The sequence below is a fragment of the Nyctereutes procyonoides genome, unplaced genomic scaffold (assembly GCF_905146905.1).
Source record: "Nyctereutes procyonoides isolate TBG_1078 unplaced genomic scaffold, NYPRO_anot_genome, whole genome shotgun sequence".
NCBI lineage: Eukaryota > Metazoa > Chordata > Mammalia > Carnivora > Canidae > Nyctereutes > Nyctereutes procyonoides.
In genome coordinates, this window is record NW_026575049.1 from 18,204,032 (window position 1) to 18,230,083 (window position 26,052).

General features: G+C 55.0%; 1 protein-coding gene across 6 annotated transcripts in view; it reads left to right on the forward strand.

Moving 5' to 3' along the window:
* The first annotated feature begins 15,739 nt into the window (after positions 1–15,739).
* The window catches only part of BRD1 (bromodomain containing 1), a 39,850-nt gene continuing 29,537 nt past the window's right edge, over positions 15,740–26,052 (forward strand). For 2 of the 6 annotated variants that reach the window (XR_008664801.1, XM_055327942.1), the window contains exons 1-2: positions 18,932–18,948; positions 23,165–24,545. Coding sequence is in view for 5 of the 6 variants with exons in the window: in XM_055327942.1 (XP_055183917.1) it covers positions 23,179–24,545 (1,367 nt within the window). In the remaining variant the exon portion in view is untranslated. Of the gene's footprint in view, positions 15,759–18,930; positions 18,949–20,456; positions 20,571–23,164; positions 24,546–26,052 lie in introns of those variants that run through there. The other 4 variants (XM_055327944.1, XM_055327946.1, XM_055327945.1 and 1 more) reach the window with 4 other exon arrangements.

The following is a 26,052-nucleotide window of genomic DNA, read 5'->3' on the forward strand; positions in this document are numbered from 1 at the left end:
TCCGGACGCGCTGGCGGGTGGGCGGCTGGAGGGTCTGCCCGCGGTGGCCCGGGGTACGGCGGTCCCGGCGGCGGGGCGGGGCGGGGCAGGGAGCCCAGGGCCGCAGGACGCGCCCAGACCCGCTTACCCCGGCGCGCCGCGGCGCGAGCGTCCTCCGTGGCGCCCGGGGGCTCCGAGGGCTGCTGCGCCTTCGCGCCGGTGCATCTAAGCCCTTAAGTCTAAGGCGATAAGGTGCTTCCACGCGCGGCCTGCCCCCTGCACCCCAGGGATTAGAACGGGAGCCCCGTGGGGGCCGCGCCGCAGGCCTGGGGCTCTTGGCAGCCGCGGAATGGGGACGGGTGGGGATGGGTGCGGGCTCCCGGGGGCTCGGGTCATGCAGCAGTGGGACGGTGTGCCGAGCAGCTGAGCGGCGCAGACCCGGCCTGGCCCCAGCCCTGCTGTCACCCAGGTGCGGACGACAGCTGGCTGTAGGGCCCCGGGCAGGTGCGCACTGCCACGTGTCCGCGCTCGGGCGAGGGGCCAGGCCGCGCTGGCCGGACCCCGTGACTGCGGACCGCGGGCCCTCTCCCATGCACTTGGTTGTTGCTTGTCCCGGCGGCCGCAGGCGGTGGCTCTTTATATATTTTGTTCTCACGGATGGATCGCGCCTCCCAGAGTGCTGCCTGCCACGGGGTATCGGTGATCCTGGGTACAGGCGGGGGCGGGGTGCAGCATGCACCAGGGCCACAGTCCAATCCAACCGGCCATCTGTGTGTGGGCTTTGGTTCGTTTGGGTTTTCTTATTGCCCCGACCTAAGCATATTTTCTCACTCTTTAGTGGCTGGGGAAAGTCAAAATAAGAATAGTGTTTCATGACCTGTGAAAATGCTATGAAATTCGAATGTCAGCGTCCTGATGGAGTTCACTGGGACCTGGCCCCGCCCGCTCGCGCAGCGCTGCCTGCAGCCGCTTTCGCAACACGCAGGCGGAGTGGATGAGTACTTGCAACATGTGACCACAGCAGCTAGGAGTATGTGCCACCAAACCACTTACAAAAAGGTGTGGACTCCGGCCCTAGATGAAGGAACAGCCCCTGCCGTGCTGCCTGCCCAGACACCTTCAGGGCCTCCCCTGCCACTCGAGGCCAGAGTGCTCACAGCTGTAGTGACCAGGCCCACACCGCCCTCCCTCTAGGGAGGACTTGGCTGCAGCTACACTCGACCCACCTCGGGCCCTTCACCCTGGCTGTTCCTCCAACTGCAGTGCTCTTCCTCAATTGACTGCCTGCCCACCCCCACCCCCACCCCCACCCACTCAGATCTTTGCCCAAATGCCACTGTGCTGGGGCGGCCCCTGGACCCTCCTCTAAGGTAGCGCCCCTCCCCTCCCGGCTCCCACAACTTCATTGCTCTCTGACGGGTGCCCAGCCTCCCCGACCTCAGCAGCCGCTCTGGGCGAGCAGCCGCTTCTCTGACACATGCACTGATGAGGCCATGCCCGGAACGAGCAGAGCAAGCACGTCCTGAGTCTTGGCAGGATAGGTGGTTGTGTCCCCAGGGCTCCATGTCCAGGCGTGGACAGGAGAGGTTCCCCTAGCACAAGGGCAGCAACCGTTCCCAGGTCCACCCTCCCTCCTGCACTGTCCACATCCTGAGGGCCAGCCAGGTGTGGCTGGCTCTAACCCCTCCCGGGCGGGATTTTGCTGTGTGCACAGGGCGGCGGTATAGCTTAATGGCAGAGGAGCCCTGAAGTGCAGTGCTGGGAGCCGTGGAGCCAGCAGCAGCGCACACGGACCGCCTCTTGAGTCAGGATGCACAGTGGCCCGATTGAAGAGCTGTGTCCACATCTTTGAGGAGCACTCTACTCCCTCCTGGGAGACTGGCGGGATCATGAGGTGAAGGTGGCGGCAGGTGGACACCAAGCTGCCAGGATACACTTGGCACTGGCAGCAGTGAACCCAAAGGCTCCGTACTCCAGAATACCCCCAGCCCCCACCCCATGACTCCCCCACCGGGTATCCCCCATCCCAGTGTCCCCATCACTGCTGCCCTAGGACTGCTCTAGCCTCCTGGGGTGATCACTGCCCACAGTGGAGGCTCCAGCTGCCCCAGGACGCGCAGGAAGAGGGACCCTGTGCTGTCCCAGCCTTGCGGCATCTGTGCCCTTACAGGCCAGAGAGCCCCAGTCCCCTAATGGAGCCATGTGGAGGTGTCTGGGGGACTCGGGCCCCGTGACCTTCCCCTCTTGGGCTGGATGAGCTCTAAGGGCCTGCACTTCTCTGCTTCCAGAAAGCCCGCTGCGCAGCCCTGGAACCCCAGAGCTGCACCAGCAGGGTGCCGTCTTGGTGTGGAGGAGACGATGACGTTAGGATGCTGCCAGCCTGGCATGTGATGTGGCCAGAAACAGGCAGGGGCAGCCCAGCGCAGAGTAGGTACGCAGTCACCCCTGGTGCCAGCCGCCAGCCCCAGGCCTGCTGCTGAGACCTCGGGCTTCCCTTCCCAACCTGGGGGAAGCAGGAGTGTGGCGTGAAGCAAGTGGGGAGGACTTGCATCCACCGGAGCACCCAGACCTGTGCCTCTGCTCGGAGAGTGGACAGATCCTGTCCATCGGAGGCCCCGGCGGCGGAGACACCTGCCGGTGAGAAGGCCAGGACAAGGAAGAGGCTGGGGACCCCCTGGGTGCGTCGCTGGGGTTTGGCCCTCCCTGGGGTGTAGACAGGGGGGGGTTGCGGGTGAAGGATAGCTGGGGATGACTGCCAAGACCACTCAGGGTGTGGGGAGAGCTGTGGCATCGGCGGCAGACACCGCGGGGCCCCAGGACAGGTGCAGGAATTGGTGAGGGATGGAGGCAGACGGGAGCCACAGGGGGGCCGCTGCAAGCAGCGAGGACCTCCGTGGACACAGAATGGCCTTGGGGACAAGTTCTAGCGGAGCCTGCCAGGAGGAGCCTCAGCACATCAGGGGCACGGGGTGGGGGTGGGGGGCTGTGACTGGGATGCGGTCCTGGGAGGGAGCGCCCGGAAAACATCAGGCGCCAAGGCCCTGGGGCAGGAACCAGCATGGGGCGGGGCAGGGGGATGCCCCGCAGGTTGGGAGGGGCCCCTCAGGAAGGGGTGTGAGGGTCTGCTGGGGAGGAAGACAGATGGAGGCAGAGGATCCCGGGGGAGCAGCCCTGTCTGCTGCTGGGTGGAGTCGACGGAGCCCAGGACGCCTCCTTGGTGAGAAGGGGGTGCCTGGGGTTCAGGTGGGTGCATGCTGGCCCTGGCCTTCCTGTCCCAGCGACCCTGCCTCCGGCAGCAGTGACAGATTCCACTTTATTTTCCAGGCGGAAACGACTTTGGAGTTCCTGGTCATAACCAGGATTGCCAGATCTAACAAGTAAAAGTAACAATATGGCCCAAATGTGGCACTGGACAGCTTCATACTAAAAAATTTCCTACCTGGGTTTAAAAGTTAACTGGGCACGCCGTATTTGATCCAGCAAGCCGGTCCTAACAGGAATACTACCCCCCCCCCCCAACCGCCCGGCCAACAGCAAAATAAAGAACCAGGGAGAACCGTCAACCACCCCGGGGGGGGGGGGGGGACGACTTGGAAAACAAGCTCGTTGTGTGTCTCAGCCCCGGTTTCACACCCAGGCTGGCGGCTCAGAACACAGACATGGCCTCACTGTAGGTATTGCCCTCCGATGCGCCGCGTGCACCCCACGGACGGCCTCACGCGGGCGACCCCGGGGCCCTGCAGCACGGGTGCAGCTCTCAGGCTGCAGGGCGCCGCGTACCCAGGGGCGCAGGGCGCGGGGACGGTCCCCGCAGTGGCCACCTCGCTCCCGGGGAAGCCACCTGCCCTGAGGCCCTGAAGAAATAACCCACCCCTCACGTTATTTCTTCAGGAAACGTTTGTAGCAGTGAGATTATTTTTTTTTTTTGAGATTCATTTTATTTTATTTTTAAAATGTGTTTATTTTTTAAATTTAAAAAAAAATTTTTTTTATTTATTTATGACAGTCACAGAGAGAGAAGGAGAGAGAGGCAGAGACATAGGCAGATGGAGAAGCAGGCTCCATGCACTGGGAGCCCGATGTGGGATTCGATCCCGGGTCTCCAGGATCGCGCCCTGGGCCAAAGGCAGGCGCCAAACCGCTGCGCCACCCAGGGATCCCCTTAAAATGTGTTTATTAATGAGAAACAGAGAAAGTGCAGCAGACCCAGGCAGAGGGAGAAGCAGGCTCCATGCAGGGAGCCCGACGTGGGACTCGATCCTGGGACCCCAGGATCATGCCTAAGACGCTGAGCCACCCGGACTGCCCTGAGATTTTTCTTGAGATTTTTTTTTAATTGAAAACGTTGCAGAGCTCATGACAGACGCCTGGGACTGCAAGGATCCCCTCGACGTGTTTGCTGCTTTTACCCAACAGCAACTGATGGGCTTTTTCTTCCTTTTTAAAAAAGTAACAGTGGGGAGGCTGCCGGCTTGGCCAGGCCATTGAGCACCCGCCTGACTCTTGCTTTCAGCTCAGGTCATGACCTCGGGGTTGTGGGATCGAATCCTGCGTCAGGCTCAGTGCGCAGCACGGAGTCTCCTTGACACTCTCTCCCTCCCGTCCCCACCTGTCAAATAAAAAAATAAAATATCTAAAAATAAGTGAACAAAGGGAGAGTCGGAGGGTCGCAGCCAGGGCGCCGACGCCCACGCAGTTGGCTGCTGCTGCTGCTCCGACTTCGCGGGGGCAGGGCGGCGGGCGGGCAGCCCTCCTTCCGCAGGTTCTTGGCCGCGGGAGCCTCCCGGTGCCGGCAGGGCCGCTCCTGCCCCGTCCCGTCCTCGGGTCGCCCCGCGCTCTGTTCCCACTGACCGCTCCGCTCGCGGCCCACGCGGGCCCACGTCCTCCCCACCCCGCGGCCCCGGGCGCGTGGCCACTGCGCCCTGGTCCTCAGAGCAGCCGCCAAGCTGTGTGGGCACGTGGCCCCGCCCCGCCCCACGGCGAGCCCCCGCCCCTCCGACCCTGCGCGTCCTCCCCACGCGCTCCGCGCTCGCGCTCGGTTGAAGGGCTCCTCCCACACGCCCGCGGGGTTTGCGGGGACCTGGACGGCCTGTCTGGGCTCCTGACCCCGGGGCTGCGCGTTCTGTGTCCCTGCCGCGCTTGGCCCGTTCCTGTGGCCCCGGATGTGCCCTCCCCGCCCCCTGCTCCCCCCAGGCTCCTCGCAGGGCTTCCTAGCACGGCCCTTCCCCTCCTCCCCTCCCCTCCCCCTCCCCTCCCCTCTCCCCCTCCTTTCCCTCCCCTTTCCCCCTCCCCTCCCCCTCCTCACCTTCCCCTTACCCCTCCTCCCCTTCTCCCTCCCCTTCCCCCTTCTCCCTCCTCCCTCCTCTCTCCCTCCCCTCCCCTCCTTTCCTCCCCTCCCTCTCCCCCTCCTTTCCCTCCCCTTTCCCCCTCCCCTCCCCCTCCTCACCTTCCCCTTACCCCCCTCCCCTTCTCCCTCCCCTTCCCCCTTCTCCCTCCTCCCCTCCCCTCCTCTCTTCCCCTCCACCTTCCCCTCCTTTTCCTCCCCTCCCCTCTCCCCTCCTTTCCCTCCCCTTTCCCCCTCCCCTCCCCTCCTCACCTTCCCCTTACCCCTCCTCCCCTTCTCCCTCCCCTTCCCCCTTCTCCCTCCTCCCCTCCCCTCCTCTCTTCCCCTCCACCTTCCCCCTCCTTTCCCTCCCCTCCCCTCCCCCCTCCTTTCTGTCCCCTCCCCTCCCCTTTCCCCTCCTCCCCTCCTCTCCCCCCTCCTCCCCTCCTCCTCCCCTCCTCTCCCCCTCTACCTTCTCTCTCCCCTTCTCCCTCCTTTCCCTCCCCTCCCCCTTCCCCTCTTCTTCCACATTCCCCTTCCCCTCTTACCTGCCCCTGTCAACTCCCTCTCTTCTCCCCCTCTCCCTCCCTTCCTCTCCTTCCCCTCCTCCCCCATCCCTTCCTCCTACTTCCCCTCTTTCTTGCCCTTTGAGCATCCAGTTGCTCCAGTATGGTCTTGAAAAGTCTATCTTCCTCCGTTGAAATGCTTTTCGTTTGTCAGAAATCAGTACAACTGGGCAGCCTGGGTGGCTCAAAGGTTTGGCGCCACCTTCCACCCAGGATGTGACCCTGGGTCATGGGATCGAGTCCCTCATCGGGATCCCTGCATGGGGCCTGCTTCTCCCTCTGCCTGTGTCTCTGCCTCTCTCTGTGTCTCTCATGAATAAATAAATAAAATCTTTTTAAAAAAATCAGTGGGGCCTGTGTGTGTGGGTCTATTTCCAAGGTCTCTATTTCCCTATGTTCTGTGTGTGTCTCTGCCAATACCACACAGACCTGATTCCCGTAGCTATACAGTGTTGAAATCCGGCAGGCCAGTTCCTACCACTTACTCTCCTTTACAAAGTTAATTTAGCTAGAATTGTTCCTTCACCATTCTATATACAGTCTAGAACAAGCTTGTCCATATCTAAGAAAAATCTTGTTGGAATTTTGACAGGAATTGTGGTGAACTTGTGTATCAATTCAGAGAGAACTGGCATTTTTACTGTTTTGTTTTCTAACCATGCAAGTGGTATGTCTCTACGTTTATTTAGATCTTTGAATTCTTTCATCAGCATTTTGTCACTTTCAGCATACGAGTTCTACACATGCTTTTTAGAGATTACACTTAGTATTTTGTCTGATTTAGAACCATTGTAAATGGTTGCATTTCTAACTTCAGTTTCCTTGTGTTGATTGCTAATAGTTGCGGTAGAAGTAAGAAGAGCTGATATGAAGTCAAAGGCAGTCTGCCGGAGAATTCCCTCTTGCTTGGGGGAGGCCAGCCTTTGTGCTTTTCAGGCCTCCAACTGATTGGATGAGGCCCACCCACATAATAGAGGGCAATCTGCTTTACTCAAAGTCCACTGATTTTTTTTTTTTATTGCATGACTTCTTTACTTGTTACAAGTTCAGTATCTAGATTTTTTTTTTTACTGACTTTGTAAGTGTTCTCAACATCTCCATTCCTATGTGCATATTCAATTCCTCACACTAAATTATAGGGTCCCTTACTTTTCTCTCTCTCTATGATTTTTTTTACTTAAATTCAATCAACATATAATGCATTACTAGTTTCAGAGGTAAAGCTTAGTGATTCACCAGTCTTATATAACACCTACGTGTCCTCCTTAATGCCCATTTCCCTGTTTCCCCGTCCCCCCCCACCACGTCCCCTCCAACAACACTCAGTTTGTTTCCTATGATTAAGAAAGAGTCTCTTATGGTTTGTCTCCCTCACTGATTTTGTCTCCTTTTTTTAAAGATTATATTTCTTCATTAGAGAGAGTGAGAGCAAGAGTGTGTGTGTGTGTGTGTGTGTGTGAGAGAGAGAGAGAGAGAGAGAACAGGAACAGGGGCAGAGAAAGGGGAGAAGCAGACTCCCCGCTGAGTAGGGAGCCCAATGTGGGGCTCGACCCCAGGACTCTGGGATCATGATCTGAGCCAAGGGCAGATGCTTAACCAACTGAGCCGCCCAGGTGCCCCTCTGGTTTCATCTTGTTTTATTATTCCCTCCCTTCTCCTATGATCCTCTGTTTTGTTTCTTAAATTCCACATGAGTGCGATCATATGGCAGGTATCTTTCTTGGACTAGCTTGTTTCACTCAGAATAACACCCTCTAGTTCCATCCATATTGTTGCAAATGGCAAGATTTCTTGTTTTGATGGCTGAGTAATAGTCCGTTGTACATACAGACCACATCTTCTTTGTCCATTTACCTGTCGATGGACATCTGGGCTCTTTCCATAGTTTGACTCTTGTGGACATTGCTGCTATAAACACTGGGGTGTAGGTGTCCCTCTGGATCACAACATCTGTATCCTTAGGGTAAACACCCAGCTGTGCAATTGCTGGGTCGCAGGGTAAATCTATTTCAATCTTTTGAAGACCCTCCACACTGTTCTCCAAAGTGGCCGCACTGGCTTGCATTCCCACCAGCAGTGTATAGGGCTCCCCTTTCTCCACATCCTCACCAACATCTGTCATTTCCTGACAAAGTCCACTGATTTAAATGTAACCGTCATCCAAAAATACCCTCCCAGAAAAAAACAGAATAGTGTTTGACTAAGTCTCTGAGCACCGTGGCCCAGCCACATTGACACATAAAATTAACCATCACAGGCCTCTTAATACCCTTCTGATGTCTGTGGCTCTGGAGTGATGCCTCCTGGTTCATTCTTGATTTTAGTAATTGCTGTTTCTCTTTTTACTTCTTTGTCAGTCTTGTCTGAGGTTTGTCAACTTTATTGACCTTTTCAAAGAACCAGCTTTTTCTTTCTTTGATTTTCTGTTTCCAGTTTCATTGATTTCTACTCATGTAATTTTCTTCCTTCTTCTTGCTTTGGGCTTATTTCACTTTCTTTTTTCTGTAGCTACTTAAAGTGGGAGCTTAGATTATTGATTTGAGGGGCACCTGGGTGGCTCAGTCGGTGAAGTGATTGCCTTTGGCTCAGGTCATGATCCCAGGGTCCTGGGATGGAGCAGGGAGCCTGCTTTTCCCTCTGCCCTTCCCCCTGCTTGTGCTCTCTCTTTCTCTCTCTCTCTGTCAAATAAATAAATAAAACCTTTAAAAACTAGGTTATTGATTTGAAAATTTTGCTCTTTTCTCAGCTATGGATTTAGTGTTATAGATATCCCTTTTAGCATTGCTTTAGTTAGGTACCAGAAAGTTTGATATATTGTATTTTCACCTTTCTCAGTTCAATATTTTTGTTAAATATTTTATTTATTTATTTGAGTGAGACAGAGAGACAGAGAGATGGCAGAGGGAGGGGGAGAGAAAGAATCTCAAGCAGATTCCCTGCTGAGCATGAAGCCTGATGCAGGGCTCGATCCCATGACCCCAAGATCACACCTTGAGCCAAAATCAAGAGTCGGACGCTCAATCGACTGAGCCACCAGGTGCCTCTCAGTTCAATATTTTTGAATGCCCTTAAACCTTCCTCTTTGACCCGTGGATTATTTAGAAATTTGTTGTTTAGGGGTGGGTGGGGTTTGTTATTTTAGTCACTGGGGGGTTCTGTGGTTGCGTGTCTGCCTTCAACTCAGGGTGTGATCCTGGTCCTGGCATCGAGTCCCACATCGGGCTCCCTGCAGGGAGCCTGCTTCTCCCTCTGCCTGTGTCTCTGCCTCTCTCTCTCTCTCTCTCTCTCTCTCTCTCTCTGTGTGTGTGTGTGTGTGTCTCTCATGAATAAATAAATACAATCTTAAAAAAAACAGTTTGTTGTTTAGTTTCCAAGTATTTGGAAATTTTCCTGGTCTTTCTGCTGTTGATTTTGAGTTTGATTCTGTTATAATTAGAAAACATAGTCTGTATGATTCTTTTAAATTTGTTGAGGTTTGTATTGTGACCCAGGATATGGTCTATCTTGGTTAATATTTCATAAGGGCTTGAAAAGGAGGTGTATTCTATTGTTCTTTGGCAGAGAGTGCTATAAATATTTAGATCCCATTGGTGAGGAGGCCTAGAGTTCTTCTATATCTTCATTGACTTTCTGTCTCTTAGTTCTACCAGTTGCTGGGAGTGGGGTATGGACGTCCCTCATTATAATTTTATTTTTTGTTATTTTATTAAGATTTTCTTTTTTTTTTTTAAGATTTTGTTTATTCGGGATCCCTGGGTGGCACAGCGGTTTCGCGCCTGCCTTTGGCCCAGGGCGTGATCCCGGAGACCTGGGATCAAATCCCACATTGGGCTCCCGCTGCATGGAACCTGCTTCTCCCTCTGCCTGTCTCTCTCTCTCTCTCTCTCTCTGTGTGTGTGTGTGTGACTATCATAAATAAATAAAAAATTTAAAAAAATTAAAAAAAAAGATTTTGTTTATTCATGAGAGACACACAGAGAGAGGCAGAGACACAGGCAGAGGCAGGAGCAGGCTCCCTGCGGGGAGCCCGATGCAGGACTTGTTCCCAGGACCCCAGGATCATGCTCTGAGCCAAAGGCAGACACTTAACCACTGAGTCACCCAGGCATCCCACGATTTTCTTTATTTATTTGAGAGAGAGAGCATGAGCAGAGGGGAGAGTCAGGAGAGGGAGAAGCAGACTCCTCGCTGAGCAGGGAGCCGGATGTGGGGCTGGATCCTGAGACTCTGGGACCGTGGCCACACCCACGTTTGTACTAAATTTGCATCATATATATCTTTTTTCATTCTTTTATTTTTAACCTACCTACACCGTTATGTTTGAAGTGAGTTTCCTGTAGACAGCACATAGTTGGGTTGTATATTTTTTAACTGTGTTCCACGACCAACATGGGGCTTGGATTCATGACCCTGAGATTGAAAGTTGCATGCTCTACTGACTGAGCCAGCCAGGCATCCTAGCTGGGCTGTATTTTTTTTTTAAATCCACTCTAACAATCTGTGTGTTTTAATCAGTGTATTTAGACCATTTACATTATTTTTTGTTGATATATAAAGGTTTAAGTCTGCCATTTTATTATTTGTTTTCTGTTTGTTCCCTCTCTTTCTTATTAATCTCTTTTTATTTTCTTATCTTCCTGTAGGATAACTAAACATTGTTTAGAATTCTGTTTCACTTTTTTACGTGTTTTGAGTACAATGTTTTGTATAGCTTTTCCAGGGGCGCTCTTAGTATGATAGTACACACATATTGTCACAGGCCACTGACTCCATTTTAGCACTTGGAATGAAGCATGGAAACCCTACTTCCACTTAGCTCCCTTTACTATCCCCCCTTACAAAAATATAATTGTCTAAATTATTTCCTCTATATATTTAGTGCCACATCAGATAGTCACAAGTTTTGCTTCAGCCATGCAATACAAGGAAGCATGATAAGGATGATTCACTACACTCACCTCTATTTTGCCCACTCCTTTGTTTTCTTTCCTTCCTGAAGTTCTTTTCTTTTTTAATATTTTATTTATTCATGAGAGACACAGAGAGAGAGAGAGGCATAGACACAAGCAGAGGGAGAAGCAGGCTCCATGCAGGGAGCCCGATGCGGGACTCGATCCCAGGACTCCAGGATCACACCCTGAGCCAAAGGTGGACGCTCAACCACGGAGCCACCTAGGTGCCCCCCACTTCCTGAAGTTCTAAGCCTTCTGTTAGCATTTCTTTCCTCTTTGGAGTCTTTCCTTTAGATGTTCTTTAAGGGTAGTTCTGCAAGGATCAAATTCTTTTGGTTTCCTTTGTCTGACAATGTTTTTATTTCCCTTTCATTCCCAAAGCATGTTTTCACCTGATGTAGAATTGTGATGGACAACTATTTCCTCCCAGCACTCCAGAAAAGTGCCTCCCTCCAGCACTTTTACAACAAAAAAAACCACTATTACTCCCATTGTTCTACTCTTATAGGCAAAGTGCTGTTTCTCTCTGCTTTCAGGATCTTTTTCATTGTCATTAGTTTTCAGAAATTTTTTTTAATTTTTTTTTATTTATTTATGATAGTCACAGAGAGAGAGAGAGAGAGGCAGAGACACAGGCAGAGGGAGAAGCAGGCTCCATGCACCGGAAGCCCGATGTGGGATTCGATCCCGGGTCTCCAGGATCGTGCCCTGGGCCAAAGGCAGGCGCCAAACCGCTGCGCCACCCAGGGATCCCATAGTTTTCAGAAATTTAAATATTGTGTGTGGCACCGATTTCTTTATCTTATTTGGGATTTGCCCAGCTTCTGGAATTGTAAGTCCTTTGCCAAGTTTGGAAAGTTTCTGCCATTACCTCTTCAAATATTTTTTCAGCTTCATACCCTTTCTTCTCTTTCTGGGGTTCGATGATACAAATGTTAGATCGATTTATTTATTTTTCAATTTATTTTCTCTCTATTGGGTAATTTCTATTCTATCTTCTGGTTCATGGATACTTTCTTCTGTCATATTCATTATGCTGTTGAGCCTTGGTACAGCGAGTTTTATTTGATGTATTTTTCAGTTCTGTAATTTCCATTTGTTTGTTTCTAAGACTTTCTATTTTTTCATTAGTTTTAAGGTAATTTATAATTAGTTGTTGAAGCGTTTTTGTGATGGCTGCTTTACAGACCCCATCAGGTAATTCTAACATCTGATTCACCACAATTTGGATCTGGATTTTTTTTTTTATTTCAAGTATGAATTTCCCAGTTCTTGGTATGACAAGTGATTTTTTTTTATTTTGTTTAAAGATTTTATTTATATATTCATGAGAGGCAGAGAGAGAGAGAGAGGCAGAGACATAGGCAGAGGGAGAAGCAGGCTCCATGCAGGGAGCTTGATGTGGGACTCGATCCTGGGACTCCAGGATCATGCTCTGGGCCAAAGGCAGGCACCAAACCGCTGAGCCGCCCAGGCGCCTCGACAAGTGATTTTTAAAAATTGTAAACAACTTGGATATTATCTTAGGAGACTCTGAATCCGGGATCCCTGGGTGGCGCAGTGGTTTGGCGCCTGCCTTTGGCCCAGGGCGCGATCCTGGAGACCCGGGATCGAATCCCACGTCGGGCTCCCGGTGCATGGAGCCTGCTTCTCCCTCTGCCTGTGTCTCTGCCTCTCTCTCTCTCTGTGTGTGTGACTATCATAAATAAATAAAAATTTAAAAAAAAAAGGAGACTCTGAATCCTATTTAAACTTTCTGTTTTAGCAGGCAGTCATCCTGTTTAGGTGCAGCACATCCTAACCTATTTTCATGGGTTGTGGTTCCAATGATAATTTAGTTTTTAAAGCCCCTTCCTTTCCTACTCTGGTCTGTTTTGTTCATCTGGGGCCACAGAGGCTCCCATTTAATTCTTTTGGTGCTCTCTGTGGGGACAGAGGTGATTCCCTAGGCTTCCCAGAGCTAGTAGGTAGCTGTGTGAAAGGATGGATCTGTGGGTTGGAGAGTACCTCCTCAATCTCTGCCTCTTCCCCCATGGGAAGATAGTTGGGCTCCCCTCACTGCTGGGGGAAGGCAGGGAGACAGTGGGCCTGGGCTACCTTCTGCCACTGGTGGGTCTGGAGATACTGGACCTGGACAGCCTTCTGCTGGGTAGGGGATGGGAGACTCCAGGCTTCTGTGTTACTCCTCCTCAATCCTAGGTCTCCAGCCAGACCCCCTTCCTTTTCCTATAATTGTCTGCTGTATTATTTCCTGGTTTTAAAATATTTACTTGGATGAGCAGGGAGAGAGGAGTCCACATCATCTACTCTTAAACCAGAAGTCTCTGGTGTTATTTTTTATTTTTACTTATTTATTTCTTCAATCTATTTTTACAACAATTATGTCTTAAGACATAATTCACATACCATGCAATTCGCTCATTTAAAATATACAATTTAGTGGTTTTTATAGGCACAAGGTTGTGAAACCCTCACCACAGTTGATTTTAGAACATCACCACCCCCAAAGAAACTCCATACTCATTAGAAGTCTGTCTCCATTTCTCCCTCCCCTGAGGCCCTGGCAACCACTAGTATGATTTCTGTGTCTATAGCTTTGCCTATTACAGACATATCATATAAATGGGATCATTCGGTACGTGGCCTGTTGGCATCTTTTCTTTGCATAGCGTTTCAAGATTCCTCCACATAGTACATTTCAGCACTTTATCCCTTTTTGTTCCATTTGTAGGTGTATCACATCTTGATATTCATAAGTTGATGGACATTGGCTTATTTTCACTCATTATCACAAATAATACTGCTGCAAACCTTTGTGGATGAGTTTCTGTGTGTACATGTGTTTTAATTTCCTTTGGGTATGTAACCAGGAGTGGAATTTCTGGGTCATGTGGTAACTCTATGTTCATCATTTTGGGAAACTGTCCAGCTGTCTTCCAAAACAGCTATACCTTTTTACATTCCCTTCAGTAACATATGAGGATTCCAGTTTCTCCACATCCTCACCAACACTTGTTAATATCTGATTTTTGATTCCAGCCACCCTCGTGGGTGTGAAGTGGCAGCTTTTGTGGTTTTGATTTGCATGCTCCCAAATGATGAACAATGTTGAACACCTTCTCATTTGCTTATTGGTCATCTGTATGTCTTTTTTGGAGAAATGTCTGCTCGAGTCCTTAACCCATTTTTAAGCTAGTTGTTTGTTTTTTGGTTGTGAGTTCGAGGACGTTGACTTTTATTCTGAGAGAGATGGGGAGCCACTGCAAGGTGGCAGTATCACTTGGGCTGCTGTGTAGAGAAAGAGTATACGGGTTCACAGGTGAAACAGAGAGACTAGTCAGGATACTGAAATAATCCAGGTGTGACTGGGCCCGGTAGCAGAGCAGGTGGTGACCTGAGGCTGGTTCTGCACACCTTTTGAAGGGAGAACTAATAAGATTTCCTGATGGATCAGATGGGCACAGGAAGGCAATGCCTCTCACCCAGGAAACATGAAGTTACTATTTACTAAGAAGGTGGATTAGTGTCCTATGGCTACCATAACCAAGTAGCCACAAACTGGATGACTTAAAATAACAGAAATGTATTGTCTCATAGTTTAGAGGCCAGCACTCCCTCTGAAACCTGTAGGGCAGGATCCTCCTCTGTCTCTGCCAGCTGCTGGTGGCTGTCAGTCTCGGCTTTCCCTGGGCCAACGGCTACATCCCTCCAGTCTCTGCCACTGTCCACACGGCCTTCTCGCGGCCTGTGTGTCCACGTCCAAATTTCCCTCTTCCTATGTGGACACCAGTTGTTGGACGAGGACCTACCCCGATGACCTCCTCTTACCTTCACCATCTGTAAAGAGCCTGTTTCTGGATGAGATCCACTTCACAGCTACTGGGGGTCAGCATATCGTTTGGGGAACACAATCCAACACATAACAGATGGGGAAGACAACAGAGGAGAAGTTTGGGGATGAAGACCGGGGGCTGAATATCAGGCACGTTAATTTTAAGATGCCTATTAGATATTATAGAGGGATGTTGAGAGGCAGCTAGATGTAGGGACCATCAAGGCATAATTTTCAAAAAATTAAAAATACGACTCTACAACTCTAAAGTGAGGATGTGTCCAAGATTTATCTAAATCATTAATGGGGAAACGAGCATGACAGTAAGTTTGGTAAAAGACTGAAGACAGGAGGAAGTACTGGTAGTGGCTAAAGACAAGCTTGCTTGAGTAAGCTCGCTAATTTAGATCAAAGACTGGCTAATGTTCTGTAGGGCCATGAAACAGCAACCTCTTCTAATTGTAATCTTTTTTACCGGACAGAAATAATTCCTACCCCTTACTCCTGGACAAAATTTATTTGTGCTGCTATCAGGTGGGGATCGTTATATCTAGCTGTCTGTTTTCTCCACGTTAAAGTGTACCCTTAATGGGTTGTAAAAAAAAAAACCATAATCAATAAATAGTGAGTGAAACAGGTGCACACTCTTGAGGATAAAAAAAAAATCCCCTTGGCAGGTTTAGCAGACAGTTGCTAGACGACATTCAGCCTCCTGCCACAGGACCCACCACCATCCTTTTACCCATTCTTAAGTCTTGAAAGATTTTTATTAGCCCCTCCTTATGATGATAAATTATCTACAAAGCTTATTCTTGACCACAGAAAGCTGGCCTTCCTGTGTTTGGACCTGATTCATCTATGCAGGTGCTGTAAGAAGTGGTAATTAACCCATATGAGCCTCCTTGTTGGGCTGGCACACCTAAGTCATATGGTGCTACCCATAGATGAAGGCCAGAAAATCAACTCGTTTGGAGATGTCATCATAAGGAATGTGGGGTTGAGCCTCTATTATGCCTGAGATTTTCTCTCATTTGCTCTTCTGTTCCTAGGTTGGGAAACCGAACGAACTGATCTTCCCGATTTGCCTGTAGTGCCTGTGGACGTGGGTAAGTTCCTATCTTCCCAAGGACCATGGTGCCTGGCACAGTTCTTGGTTTCCTTACTACTCGTAGGAGCAAGACCTGGTACACCACAGGACAGGTACTTGAGTAGGGTAGGTCTGAGGGCTCTGTGGGCATTGATTCAACACAGATGCTACAGCCCTCATTCCTAAGGTGGGTGGGTCACACTGAATGTAGTCTCAAATGTGACACCCACATAAGGTCTTGGTTGCACAATTTCTCTAATTACATCCTGGTAAATAAAAAGAGAGAGAACTGATTCCTATCAATATTATGCAAATAGTTAAATTTCTATTAAAAGAGTCAGTTAAAAATGATTCTTTCCTGAATTCGGAAGTGAGAATACCATTTAAAGAATGTTTTGCTTGTTTATGGAAGCACAATCTACTATATCAAAGACGAGAGGTCCATCAAATGCAAGGAAAAAGGGTTTCGTCTGACTTCTGCCAGGAAATAGAACATTAAAAAAGGATGCCGATGCCCTCTATGCCTTTGTCAGGTCAAGCTCTCAGCCGTCTATCTTCTGGAGGTACATCCTAGTGCAGGCGGGGCAGGGGGTGGTGGTTGAGGTCTTGGGTCAACTGTCTGGCTGGCACAGCTTCAACAGAGACCGAGCGAACTACTAGCCAAACGCATCGAGTCTTTTCATCGTTGAAAAAGAGTTCTACATAAAGGGAGGATAGAAAGAAATCTGTTGGATTGTAACTGGAGCTGTCAGTGTGAACTTTAGCTTCATCAATAGATCTCAGAAAAGATACGGGGTGTGTGTACATACTTGCGTGTACGTGTCCTGGCTCACTCCATTGAGCGTCAGCAGAATCACACTTTGTGTTAGAGTCTTAAGTTCCTCCCATTCAGGGTTGTGCATGTCTGAGATTTGGCCACGTGGCCCCAAGTGGAACAATCCCTTCATTGTCAAGCTGTTGTGTGCTATTGCAGTGTCTGGATACACCTCACTTTGTTCATTTTATTGTCCAGAGACATTAAGGTAAATTTTTCCTTCCAGTATTTTTGCCATGAAATCACGACATTAAATGCTGTCGTGAACATTGGTGTGTGATGAACAAGCATGGCTTTGGCCTACGTTCAGGCATGGAATGGACCAATGGGTACGTAGCAGCCGCACATGAGGCAGCTTGCATTTTCCCCAAGTGGCCACAGCTTCTTCCATAGCACGTTCCTTCCTCTTAAAATGTGACTTTGACACTCGTCTCCACTGAGGGCAGAGGGCACTGTCTCATCTCTGGAATCTGGACAGGCTCGGGCCCAAGGGACACTAGGTGACTTCTGGCTACTATGGGAAAAGTGATACAGGTCCCTCCTGGTTCTCTTGGGACTCGGGACACGGTCCCACTCCGTCCCCAGCTGGAACCGGCCTACCGGCCACCCAAGTGCACCACCTTGGAGTGCGCCCTCCAGCCCGCATAGGGACATCCCAGGGGCTGCAGCGGGGACTAGACAGGCCGCACCTGCTGAACCCTGCCCATGTGGCAGCTCCGTGTGCAGAAGGAACAATTATCATTTTGAGCTACAGTCTTGCAGCTGGTTTGTTAGGCAGGAACACGTAACCGGTACCACGTGCAGCTTTGTTGGGTCGTGTCTTGTTATTTACCGACACAGTTGTGCCACGTACACAGCGTGTGCGTATCTCAGTTGATCCACCTTCCCGTCATCACTGGGTTGGACTTTCACATTTGTGCTCATTTGGTGTGATTTGTTTGCATCCCCAAAATTACAAATGCGGTTACTGGCCCTTTCATGTTCTTCTCCTCAGGGAGCCTGGTTATGGATTTTGTGTGTCATTCTATTGGCTTTTTTTTTTTCTGATGGATTTGAAAGGATTCTGGACACTAATCATTTGCAAGGTATACATGTTCGACTATTTTCCGGTTTTTAATTTTTTGTCCATTCTCTTTACAGTCTGCCGAAGAACGAAAGTTGTATGGTACATACTTTGTCCATCCTTTTATTTTCAATCTCTCTGTGACATTTTTAGACTATTTTTTTTGTAAATAGTACCTAATGATATATGTCTGAGAGTCTCTATCTTTTAATGGATTAATTTAGTCATGTTTGTGATTCCTGGAATACTTGAATTTCTTCCTGTCATTTCATATCATATTCCTTACTTACCAAGCATTTATCTTTTTCTGCTTTTTGTTGCTACCGCCAATCTTTCTTCATTTCAGTTTCCCAACTTCTTTCTACCAACTCTGAAGTCCTCCAACAATACGAGAACTTGTGCTGTCATCGCCCCTCACAGTATGCTGTGTGGGGCTCAGCTGGGATTTTCTCTCAAGTTGTTATTTGATTTTCTCTGCTGGCATCCATGTCTTACTCTTGGACATACTCTTCATTTTGCTGGAGTCTATCTTCCAGCATTTTTTTTTTTAGAGACTTTGTGTGTAACTTGGTAAACTTGGATGTTTACTGACTGTGGAGACACCCTTATTTTGCTGTCTCACCAACGAGTTTCGTCATACAGGGAATTCTCGGTTCAATTCTTAGAATTTTGACAAACGCTTCCTTGCCGAGTGGCAATCAGACTCAGTGTGACCACACAATATCCTTCTTCTCGGAAGCTTTTGGAGGTAGTCTCTTTATCCCTGGAATTTGGGAACGTCACTCTGACATGACTAGCATGAGTTTGTCCTTCTCTCCCGGGCATGCCTTGCCACCTGGGAAGCCATTCCCCGTCTCCAGGTGTGTGAAGAGGCTTCCTGGTTCTCATCTCCTCCTACTCGGGCTCTGGGTTGTAACCTGCTGGGGCGTGTAGGTGTGCCCCTGGCTGGCCCAAGGTCGAGGACACAGGGCTGCGCCCCGATCCGACGTCCTCCACCCCTGGGCGTCCTGGCAAGTCTGGCGTCAGATCAGCAGGCCTCTGTACAGCAGGGGGGCACCTGCAGCTCCTGGCGCTGGTCCCCACATGCTTGGTGCTCCAGCACCTGGCCAGCTCCGCCCTGGTCCAAGATGTATCTGCAGGGGCAGGAGCTTCCAGGGGGGCCTTGGCTGCCACCCTCGCCCACCCTCCAAGCCTTCACTTCTCATCCATCGGCTGGGTGCCGTGAGGCACAAGCACCGTGGGCAGAGGGCTGGGGGGACTCCCACCCAGGACACTCCAAGGGAGGCCTCCGCGGCACGGTCCCAGGCGGTGGACTCGGCTCTGCGTGCCCGGGTGAGGAGATGTTTCCCTGGGAGAACCCGGGGCGGAGGCGAGGGGCGGCTTCTGCAGTCGGGGTCGCCCGGCCCGGCTGCCTTCCGGGGGCCCCAGCCGTCCACATGGACACCGAGCCCGTGAAGCCTCCGGAAACCGGGGACCAGCTCGGCTCCGCCCTAGATGCCCCGGAGTCACCTGCCCCGCGGCGCCTCCAGTCTGTGGCCTTGGTCCCCTGCCCCGTGTCCTGTCCCCTGCGGTTAGACCCCCTCCCACTGGCGCCCCTTGGACCTTGCCCTCTCTGGCCCCGCCCAGGGACCCCGGCCTCAGTCCAGTCACCCCTGCCTCCTCCCTGGTGCCCCCTCCGGTCACGTCCTCCCCCCCAGGCCCCTGGCTCCACCCGGCCCCCAGGGTCCAGGCCCCTCCTCAGGGTCCCGTCCTCCCCCTCATCCAGGCCAGCCGCCCCCTCCCTGCCTGGCCCAGGGTCCCGTCCGCCCCCCCCAGGCCCCTCTGACTCCCCTCACGCCCGCCCAGAGCCCCGTTCATCCCTCAGGCCCCTACCTCTCCCCCTCCGCGTCCTCTCCCTTGGCTCCCCCAGCCCAGGGGTCCAGTCCTGCCCCCTCCGTCCCTTCGTCCCTCCGCCCCCTCCCCCCGTCCCCCCTCCTGTTTCGTCCCCGGTCCCTCCCCTTTCCCCTCCCCCCTCCATCCCCCTTTCCCCCTCCATCCCCCCTTCCCCGCCACTCCCCACCTCCTGGTCTTGTTTCCCTCCCTCCGTCCCCCCACTGCAACCCCTGGTCCCTCCCCGTCCGTCACCGCCTCCTCCGGCCCCTCTCCCACTCCCCTCCGTCCCCCCTCCACCCATGTTTCCCTCCATCCTCTCCGTCCCCTCGGTCCCCTCTGCCCAGGTCCTGTCCCTCTCCCCCCTCCGTCCCCTGGCCCCTCCCCTCCCCCTCCCCTACCGTCCTTCCGTCTCCCTCCGTCCCCGGCCCCTCCCCTCCCCTCTGCCCGCCCCTCCCTACCGTCCTTCCGTCTCCCTCCGTCCCCGCCCCTCCCCTCCCCCTCTGCCCGCCCCTCCCCTACCGTCCTTCCGTCTTCCTCCGTCCCCGGCCCCTCCCCTCCCCCCTCCTCCCTCCCCCCTCCCCCCCGCCCTTCCGTCGCCGGCTCCTCCCCTCCTCCCCTCCCCTGTTCCTCCCCCTCCGCCCGCCCCTCCCCTCCCGTTCTCCGCGCTCCCCTCCCGCCTCCCTCCCCCTCCCCCCTCCCCTCCCCCTCCCGCCCCTCCGTCCCCGGCTCCGCCCCTCCCGCCCCGCCCCGCCCCGCCCCTCCCCCGGCGGCGTGCGTCACGGCGGCGGCGGGCGGGGCGCGTCCGTCACGCAGGGCGCCGGGCGGAGCGCTCGCCGCATTGTTTGCTTCGCTGGGGAGCGAGCGCCGCGCCGGCCCCGGCGTCCGACCCCCGCGCCCCCGCCCGCCCGCGCCCGCCGCCCGCGCCCCCGCCCCGCCCGCCCCGGCGGCCGCCCCCGCACCCCGCGCCCGGAGAGCGGCCCGGGCCTGCGCGGCCGTTGGCGGGGGAGCCGCGGGCGCCATTAGCGCCGCCTGGGCCGCGCCGGCCTCCGCGCCCCCCGGGCTCCCGCGCCGCGGCCCCGACGGTGAGTGGGCGGGGGGGGCGGCGGGCCGGGCCGGGCGGGGGCCGAGGGGGGGCCGGCGCCATGTTGGCGGCCGCGGCGGGAGGCGCATTGTCCGCGGGCGGCGGGGCGGGCGGGCGGGCGGGCGGCCCGGGGCGGCGGGGGGGGGCCGGGGCCGGGCGGGGACCCGGGGATCGGGGCGGGGGCGGGGGGCGGGGGCGGGGACGGGGGCCCCGGGGAGGCCGCGGAGCCGGCGGCCGCGGAGCCGAGCGGGTCGTTATGTAACAGGCCGCGCGTCCGCTTGGCCGCCCGGGAAGCTGCCCGCGCCCGGCGTCCCCGCGGCGGCAGGTGGGCGGCCCGCGGTGCTCGGCCCCCGCCCCCCCGCCCCCTCGGCCCCCCCGCCTCCCCCTCCCCGCCGCCTCGGGGCTGCAGGGCGCCGCGGCCCGACCGAGTCCGCAGGCCCAGGAAGGCGCCACGCCCATCGGCTGCGCTTCCCTCGCCCGCAGACTTCACCCCTGCCTGGCGCCCGCACGCTGGGGGCGGCATTCAGTGCCCCGCGGGAGCGGACCGCCCTTGTCCCGCCGACCGTCCTCGCGGGGAGACCTGCTGTGCCCCGTCCCGTGCCCCGTCCCACGCCCCGCAGCGCACGAACCGCTGTAAAGGCGCGAGCAGGGCTTCCCGCCGACCACCTCCCGGTGTGGACGCGGCCCAGGGGCTCGCAGCGTCCGCGGCTGTAGACAGGCCGAGGCGCGGGGCAGCGGCCGGTCCCCGCCGCGGTTCTGTTCTCAGGTTCTAGAGGTGCCGGGCCGTTAAGCGTTTGATGAATTTCTTGTAGAAAGTGGTTCAGGAGCCCCTGGGAGCCCCAGGGAGGTGGTGGGTCCCGAAGGCTGCTCGTAGTTAGAGCGCTGGGTGCTGGGGCTGGAGGACACAATTACAGGTTTGCTCTGCACCTGGTGAGTAACCGGCGGCGGCTTCGGCCTGGTCTCAGTAATGACACGTCGGGTGGTCCCTGGGTGCTTCAGGGTCCTCCCCTCGTAGGCTGCGGTGCGGACCCCCTCGGGGCTGTCACCCGGCCTGGGGGACACCCAGCTCCCTTCACAAGGGACTGTGCCCCAGGGCTGGCCAGGTCATGGCCAGGGACTGTGCCCCTTTGCTGCCTGTTGCCAGGCTGTCCAGGGCTGAGCGGGCGCCTGGACACCCCGACAGGCCAGTGAGTTGGGTCTCAACAGGCCACGGTGTTTGTCGTGCTTGTGTTTACAGAGGATTCCTGTAAAATTTCAATATGAGACAGGGATTTCTGTTTGAGAAAAGGAAAACGAAAACCTGAAGGCTCTGTGTTATGTGCACCTAGGGTGTGCTGGGGTTGCCTCCCAGGACTCCCCAGGCACCCTCTCAGGGCTTTTCCCTGAGACCCGCCGGGTGGCTGTGAGGCTGCACCCCCGTGCCAGTTTCCCGAGTCCTGGCCGGCCACGAAGCAGCGGGCCTGGGGCTCCAACTGGAACATGCATCTTGCTTCCTCTCAGTACAGCCTAGTGGTTTGGAGGGAGGAATCGGGTCTTCACTGCGGGCTCCCAGCATGGCACGTTGCTCAGTCCAAAGTCAGGAGTTGTCACAGGAGGGACACTGAAAATAGGCTGTGTTCCTGAGCGAGCTGCTGGAGGTCTGAGGAGCAAATTCTCAGAGACGTCTGCAGCCAGGACATCGGGCACCTGAGCCCCTGCCGGCAGCCCCGGGACGGGGCCTCTGTTGGCAGCATGTGGTCCTTGGTGGCCCTCTGTGTGGAGGGGGAGCAGAGATGCATCCGTGGCACACTGCACGTTTTGTCTGGGTGCCCTTGACGAGGAGGAGGGCACGGCCCAGCACCAAACTCCCGATGGCAGATGAGAAGCGCCGCCAGGGGGAAGGGGCAGGTGGCCTGGGCTGTGGGGTTCCTGTGGCGGCCACTGCTGAGACCCTCTGGAAGCTGCCTTGGGCTTCCTGGGGATGTAGACGGCCACCCGGGCCGCCATGGGGCTCACCTCTGTGGTCCTGGCATGGCCTAGAGGCCCTGTGCTTCGACACGGTGCAGAGGCCGTGCTCCAGGGGATGGACTGCTGTGGCCAGACTGCCAGGGCTCCCGACACCCAGCGGGGTTATGACGCCGGGGCTGCAGGGGTGCTCCTGGGCCCAGCGGGGCGGTGGAGGGCTGGTGAAGGAGAGTGCGGGTCAGGAGCGGGCAGCCAGCTAGCATGCTCGCCTTGCTCTCAAGACCTCTGAGCCTGCTGGGGTCCAGCCCTGTGTGCGGACTTTGGGCTCGGGTGGGGACCGCCACTCAGGAGGGTGGTTGCGGTCACCTGGGCGACCTGTTAGCTTGGTCCAAGGTGACCGGTGAGCCAGGGGAACCACAGAGCGGCCCAGAGAGGCTTGTGCCTATAAAGGCCACTCCTGGCTACTTGTGTCCTTTGGTCCAGGCGGTCCCTGGAACATGAGAATGAGTCCCGCCATGGGTGGTTTCGGAAGCCTCAGAGCCCCGAGCTGGGAGTTTCGTTTTGATTTAGTTCGAGTCGGTTTGTGTCTTTGGTGGGTTTCCCATGTCGGTCCTTTGCAGGGAGTTAACCTTCCGTGTGCCTCTGTTTCAGGGAGTCAGTACCAAATGAGGAGGAAAGGACGATGTCATCGCGGCGCTGCAGCGAGGCACCCTTCCTCCCCGTGCAGTACTAAGCACTCCCCCACGCGAGAGACCCTGACCTACGCCCAAGCCCAGAGGATGGTGGAGATCGAGATCGAGGGGCGCCTGCATAGGATCAGCATTTTTGATCCCCTGGAGATCATATTAGAAGATGACCTCACCGCTCAAGAACTGAGCGAGTGCAACAGCAATAAGGAGAACAGCGAGAGGCCGCCAGTGTGCTTACGAACTAAGCGCCACAAAAACAACAGAGTCAAAAAGAAACATGAAGCCCTCCCCAGTGCCCACGGCCCGCTGGCGTCGGCCAGCGCGCTTCCCGAGCCCAAGGTGCGGATCGTGGAGTACAGCCCGCCCTCCGCCCCCAGGCGGCCCCCCGTGTACTATAAGTTCATCGAGAAGTCAGCTGAGGAGTTGGACAACGAGGTGGAGTACGACATGGACGAGGAGGACTACGCCTGGCTGGAGATTGTCAACGAGAAGCGGAAGGGCGACTGCGTCTCGGCCGTGTCCCAGAGCGTGTTTGAGTTCTTGATGGACCGCTTTGAGAAGGAGTCCTACTGCGAGAACCAGAAGCAGGGAGAGCAGCAGTCCCTGATCGACGAGGACGCCGTGTGCTGCATCTGCATGGACGGCGAGTGCCAGAACAGCAACGTGATCCTGTTCTGCGACATGTGCAACCTGGCCGTGCACCAGGAGTGCTATGGGGTGCCCTACATCCCCGAGGGCCAGTGGTTGTGCCGACACTGCCTGCAGTCCCGGGCGCGGCCTGCCGACTGTGTGCTCTGCCCCAACAAGGGAGGTGCCTTCAAAAAGACAGACGACGACCGCTGGGGCCACGTGGTGTGCGCCCTGTGGATCCCGGAGGTGGGCTTTGCCAACACGGTGTTCATCGAGCCCATCGACGGTGTGAGGAACATCCCCCCGGCCCGGTGGAAACTGACATGCTACCTCTGTAAGCAGAAGGGCGTGGGGGCCTGCATCCAGTGCCACAAGGCCAACTGCTACACCGCCTTCCACGTGACCTGCGCCCAGAAGGCTGGCCTCTACATGAAGATGGAGCCCGTGAAGGAGCTCACCGGAGGTGCTACCACCTTCTCCGTCAGGAAGACCGCTTACTGTGACGTCCACACGCCCCCGGGCTGTACGCGGAGGCCCCTGAACATATACGGGGAGGTCGAAATGAAGAACGGCGTCTGTCGAAAGGACAGCTCCGTCAAAGCGGTGAGGTCCACGTCCAAGGTCAGGAAGAAAGCAAAAAAGGCCAAGAAGACCCTGAGTGAGCCCTGCGCGGCCCTGCCGCCTGTGTGTGCGCCCTACATCCCCCCTCAGAGGTACGTGTGCGCCAGCGAGGGATGGGGGAGCCCGGAGGCATGGTTCCGTGGCTGACGGTCCCTCTCCCCTTAGCTGCCCGACTGCAGGGTTCGGGTCCCAGGCCCTAGCGCCGCAGGTGTGGACGCGAGTAGCTGCCGTTCCTCCTCGCTCTGCTCTCCCATCGGCTTTGGGAACCTTGTGGTATTTTAAAAATGATTTCTTGTGAAGAGGAAGGTGAGAGATGGTGGAGATCAGTGGGGCTGACGGGAGCTTCTGGAGGGAGGCCCGGTCTCCTTCCTGTCAGTGACGGCCTCTCTGGGTTTCCCGACCCTTTGTGGCACGAACGTCACGTAGGGCTGTCCGTGTAGGGCCCTCCAGCTTGGAGCCGTGTGTGGGGTGTGGCGGGCGTCTCCCATGGTTGGGGACGGGGGAGACCGCAGCAGTCGGGGTGGCCTCCAAGGGGTCGGGGGGTCTGCAGCAGGGCTAGTGGGTGTCCTGTGATGGGGGGCGGCCCGCGGGGCTGGGGTGGGGTCCGGCCCTGCCTGGCCCTGATCCCTGCACCCCAGCTGTGTCTGCTCTTGTTCCTGACCTTGTCTCGTCTCTGCCTCCCACTCTTGTGACTGACTTGCTCTTTGTATTTTGTTGGGAACGTGAGGTGAGTGACCTGGTGATGTCAGAGCCTGCGTGTGGGAGAGCAGACCACTTGCTCCCTCAGACACTTGCTGAGCCTTGGGGACAGCGTGCACTTGGCGTGGGGCGCGCTCCCTCAGACACTTGCTGAGCCTTGGGGACGGCGTGCACTTGGCGTGGGGCGTGGGGCTGTCAGATGGCTGTAGGAGGGGGTGGGCGCGGGCGCGTGCTCCTGAGGGCGGCTCGCCACCACCTGCTGCCGGATGCACGACCTGTTCGTCTCACAAACCGCTGTGTGACAGGCTGTGGGGTACACTGGTCGCTGGGCAGTGGACGTCCTTGTAGCGTATCGGGCGGTGGCTCCTGGTGCTGGCTCCCCACGGGTTTAAGCGAGGGATTCCTGCCTCAGCGCGCTGCGACTCAACAGCCAGGTTTGGTGTCTGCGGGTCCTGGGTCGTGTCGAGCTCACCAGTCCGGTTGTAAGACGTTCTGAGCTGTCTTCCAGAGCCGGTACTACCATCTCTTAAGAATTAGAAGCGGGGGGGCCCGGGGCTGCGCAGGTAATCCGTCTGCCTTCGGCTCAGGGTGTGATCTCAGGGTCCTGGGATCGAGCCCCGGCTCGGGGGCTCTGCTCACACGGAGTCTGCTGCTTTCCCTCTTCCCCTCCTACCTCGTGCACAGCTTTTCTGTAAAGTATTACGTCTTTAAAAAATAAAAGAATTAGAAGTATGACTTTTCCCAAAGTGACATTTTCTAGAGCGTGTGCAGTCACTCTAGAGTCAGTAAGTTCAGAAGCTAGTAAGAGTGCTCACCCCTCGTACCCAGAAGGAAGCGCTGCCAATGCCAAGGGGTCTCTTTGCCGTCAGTCAGCTAGACTTTTTCAATGTTAGTTTCACT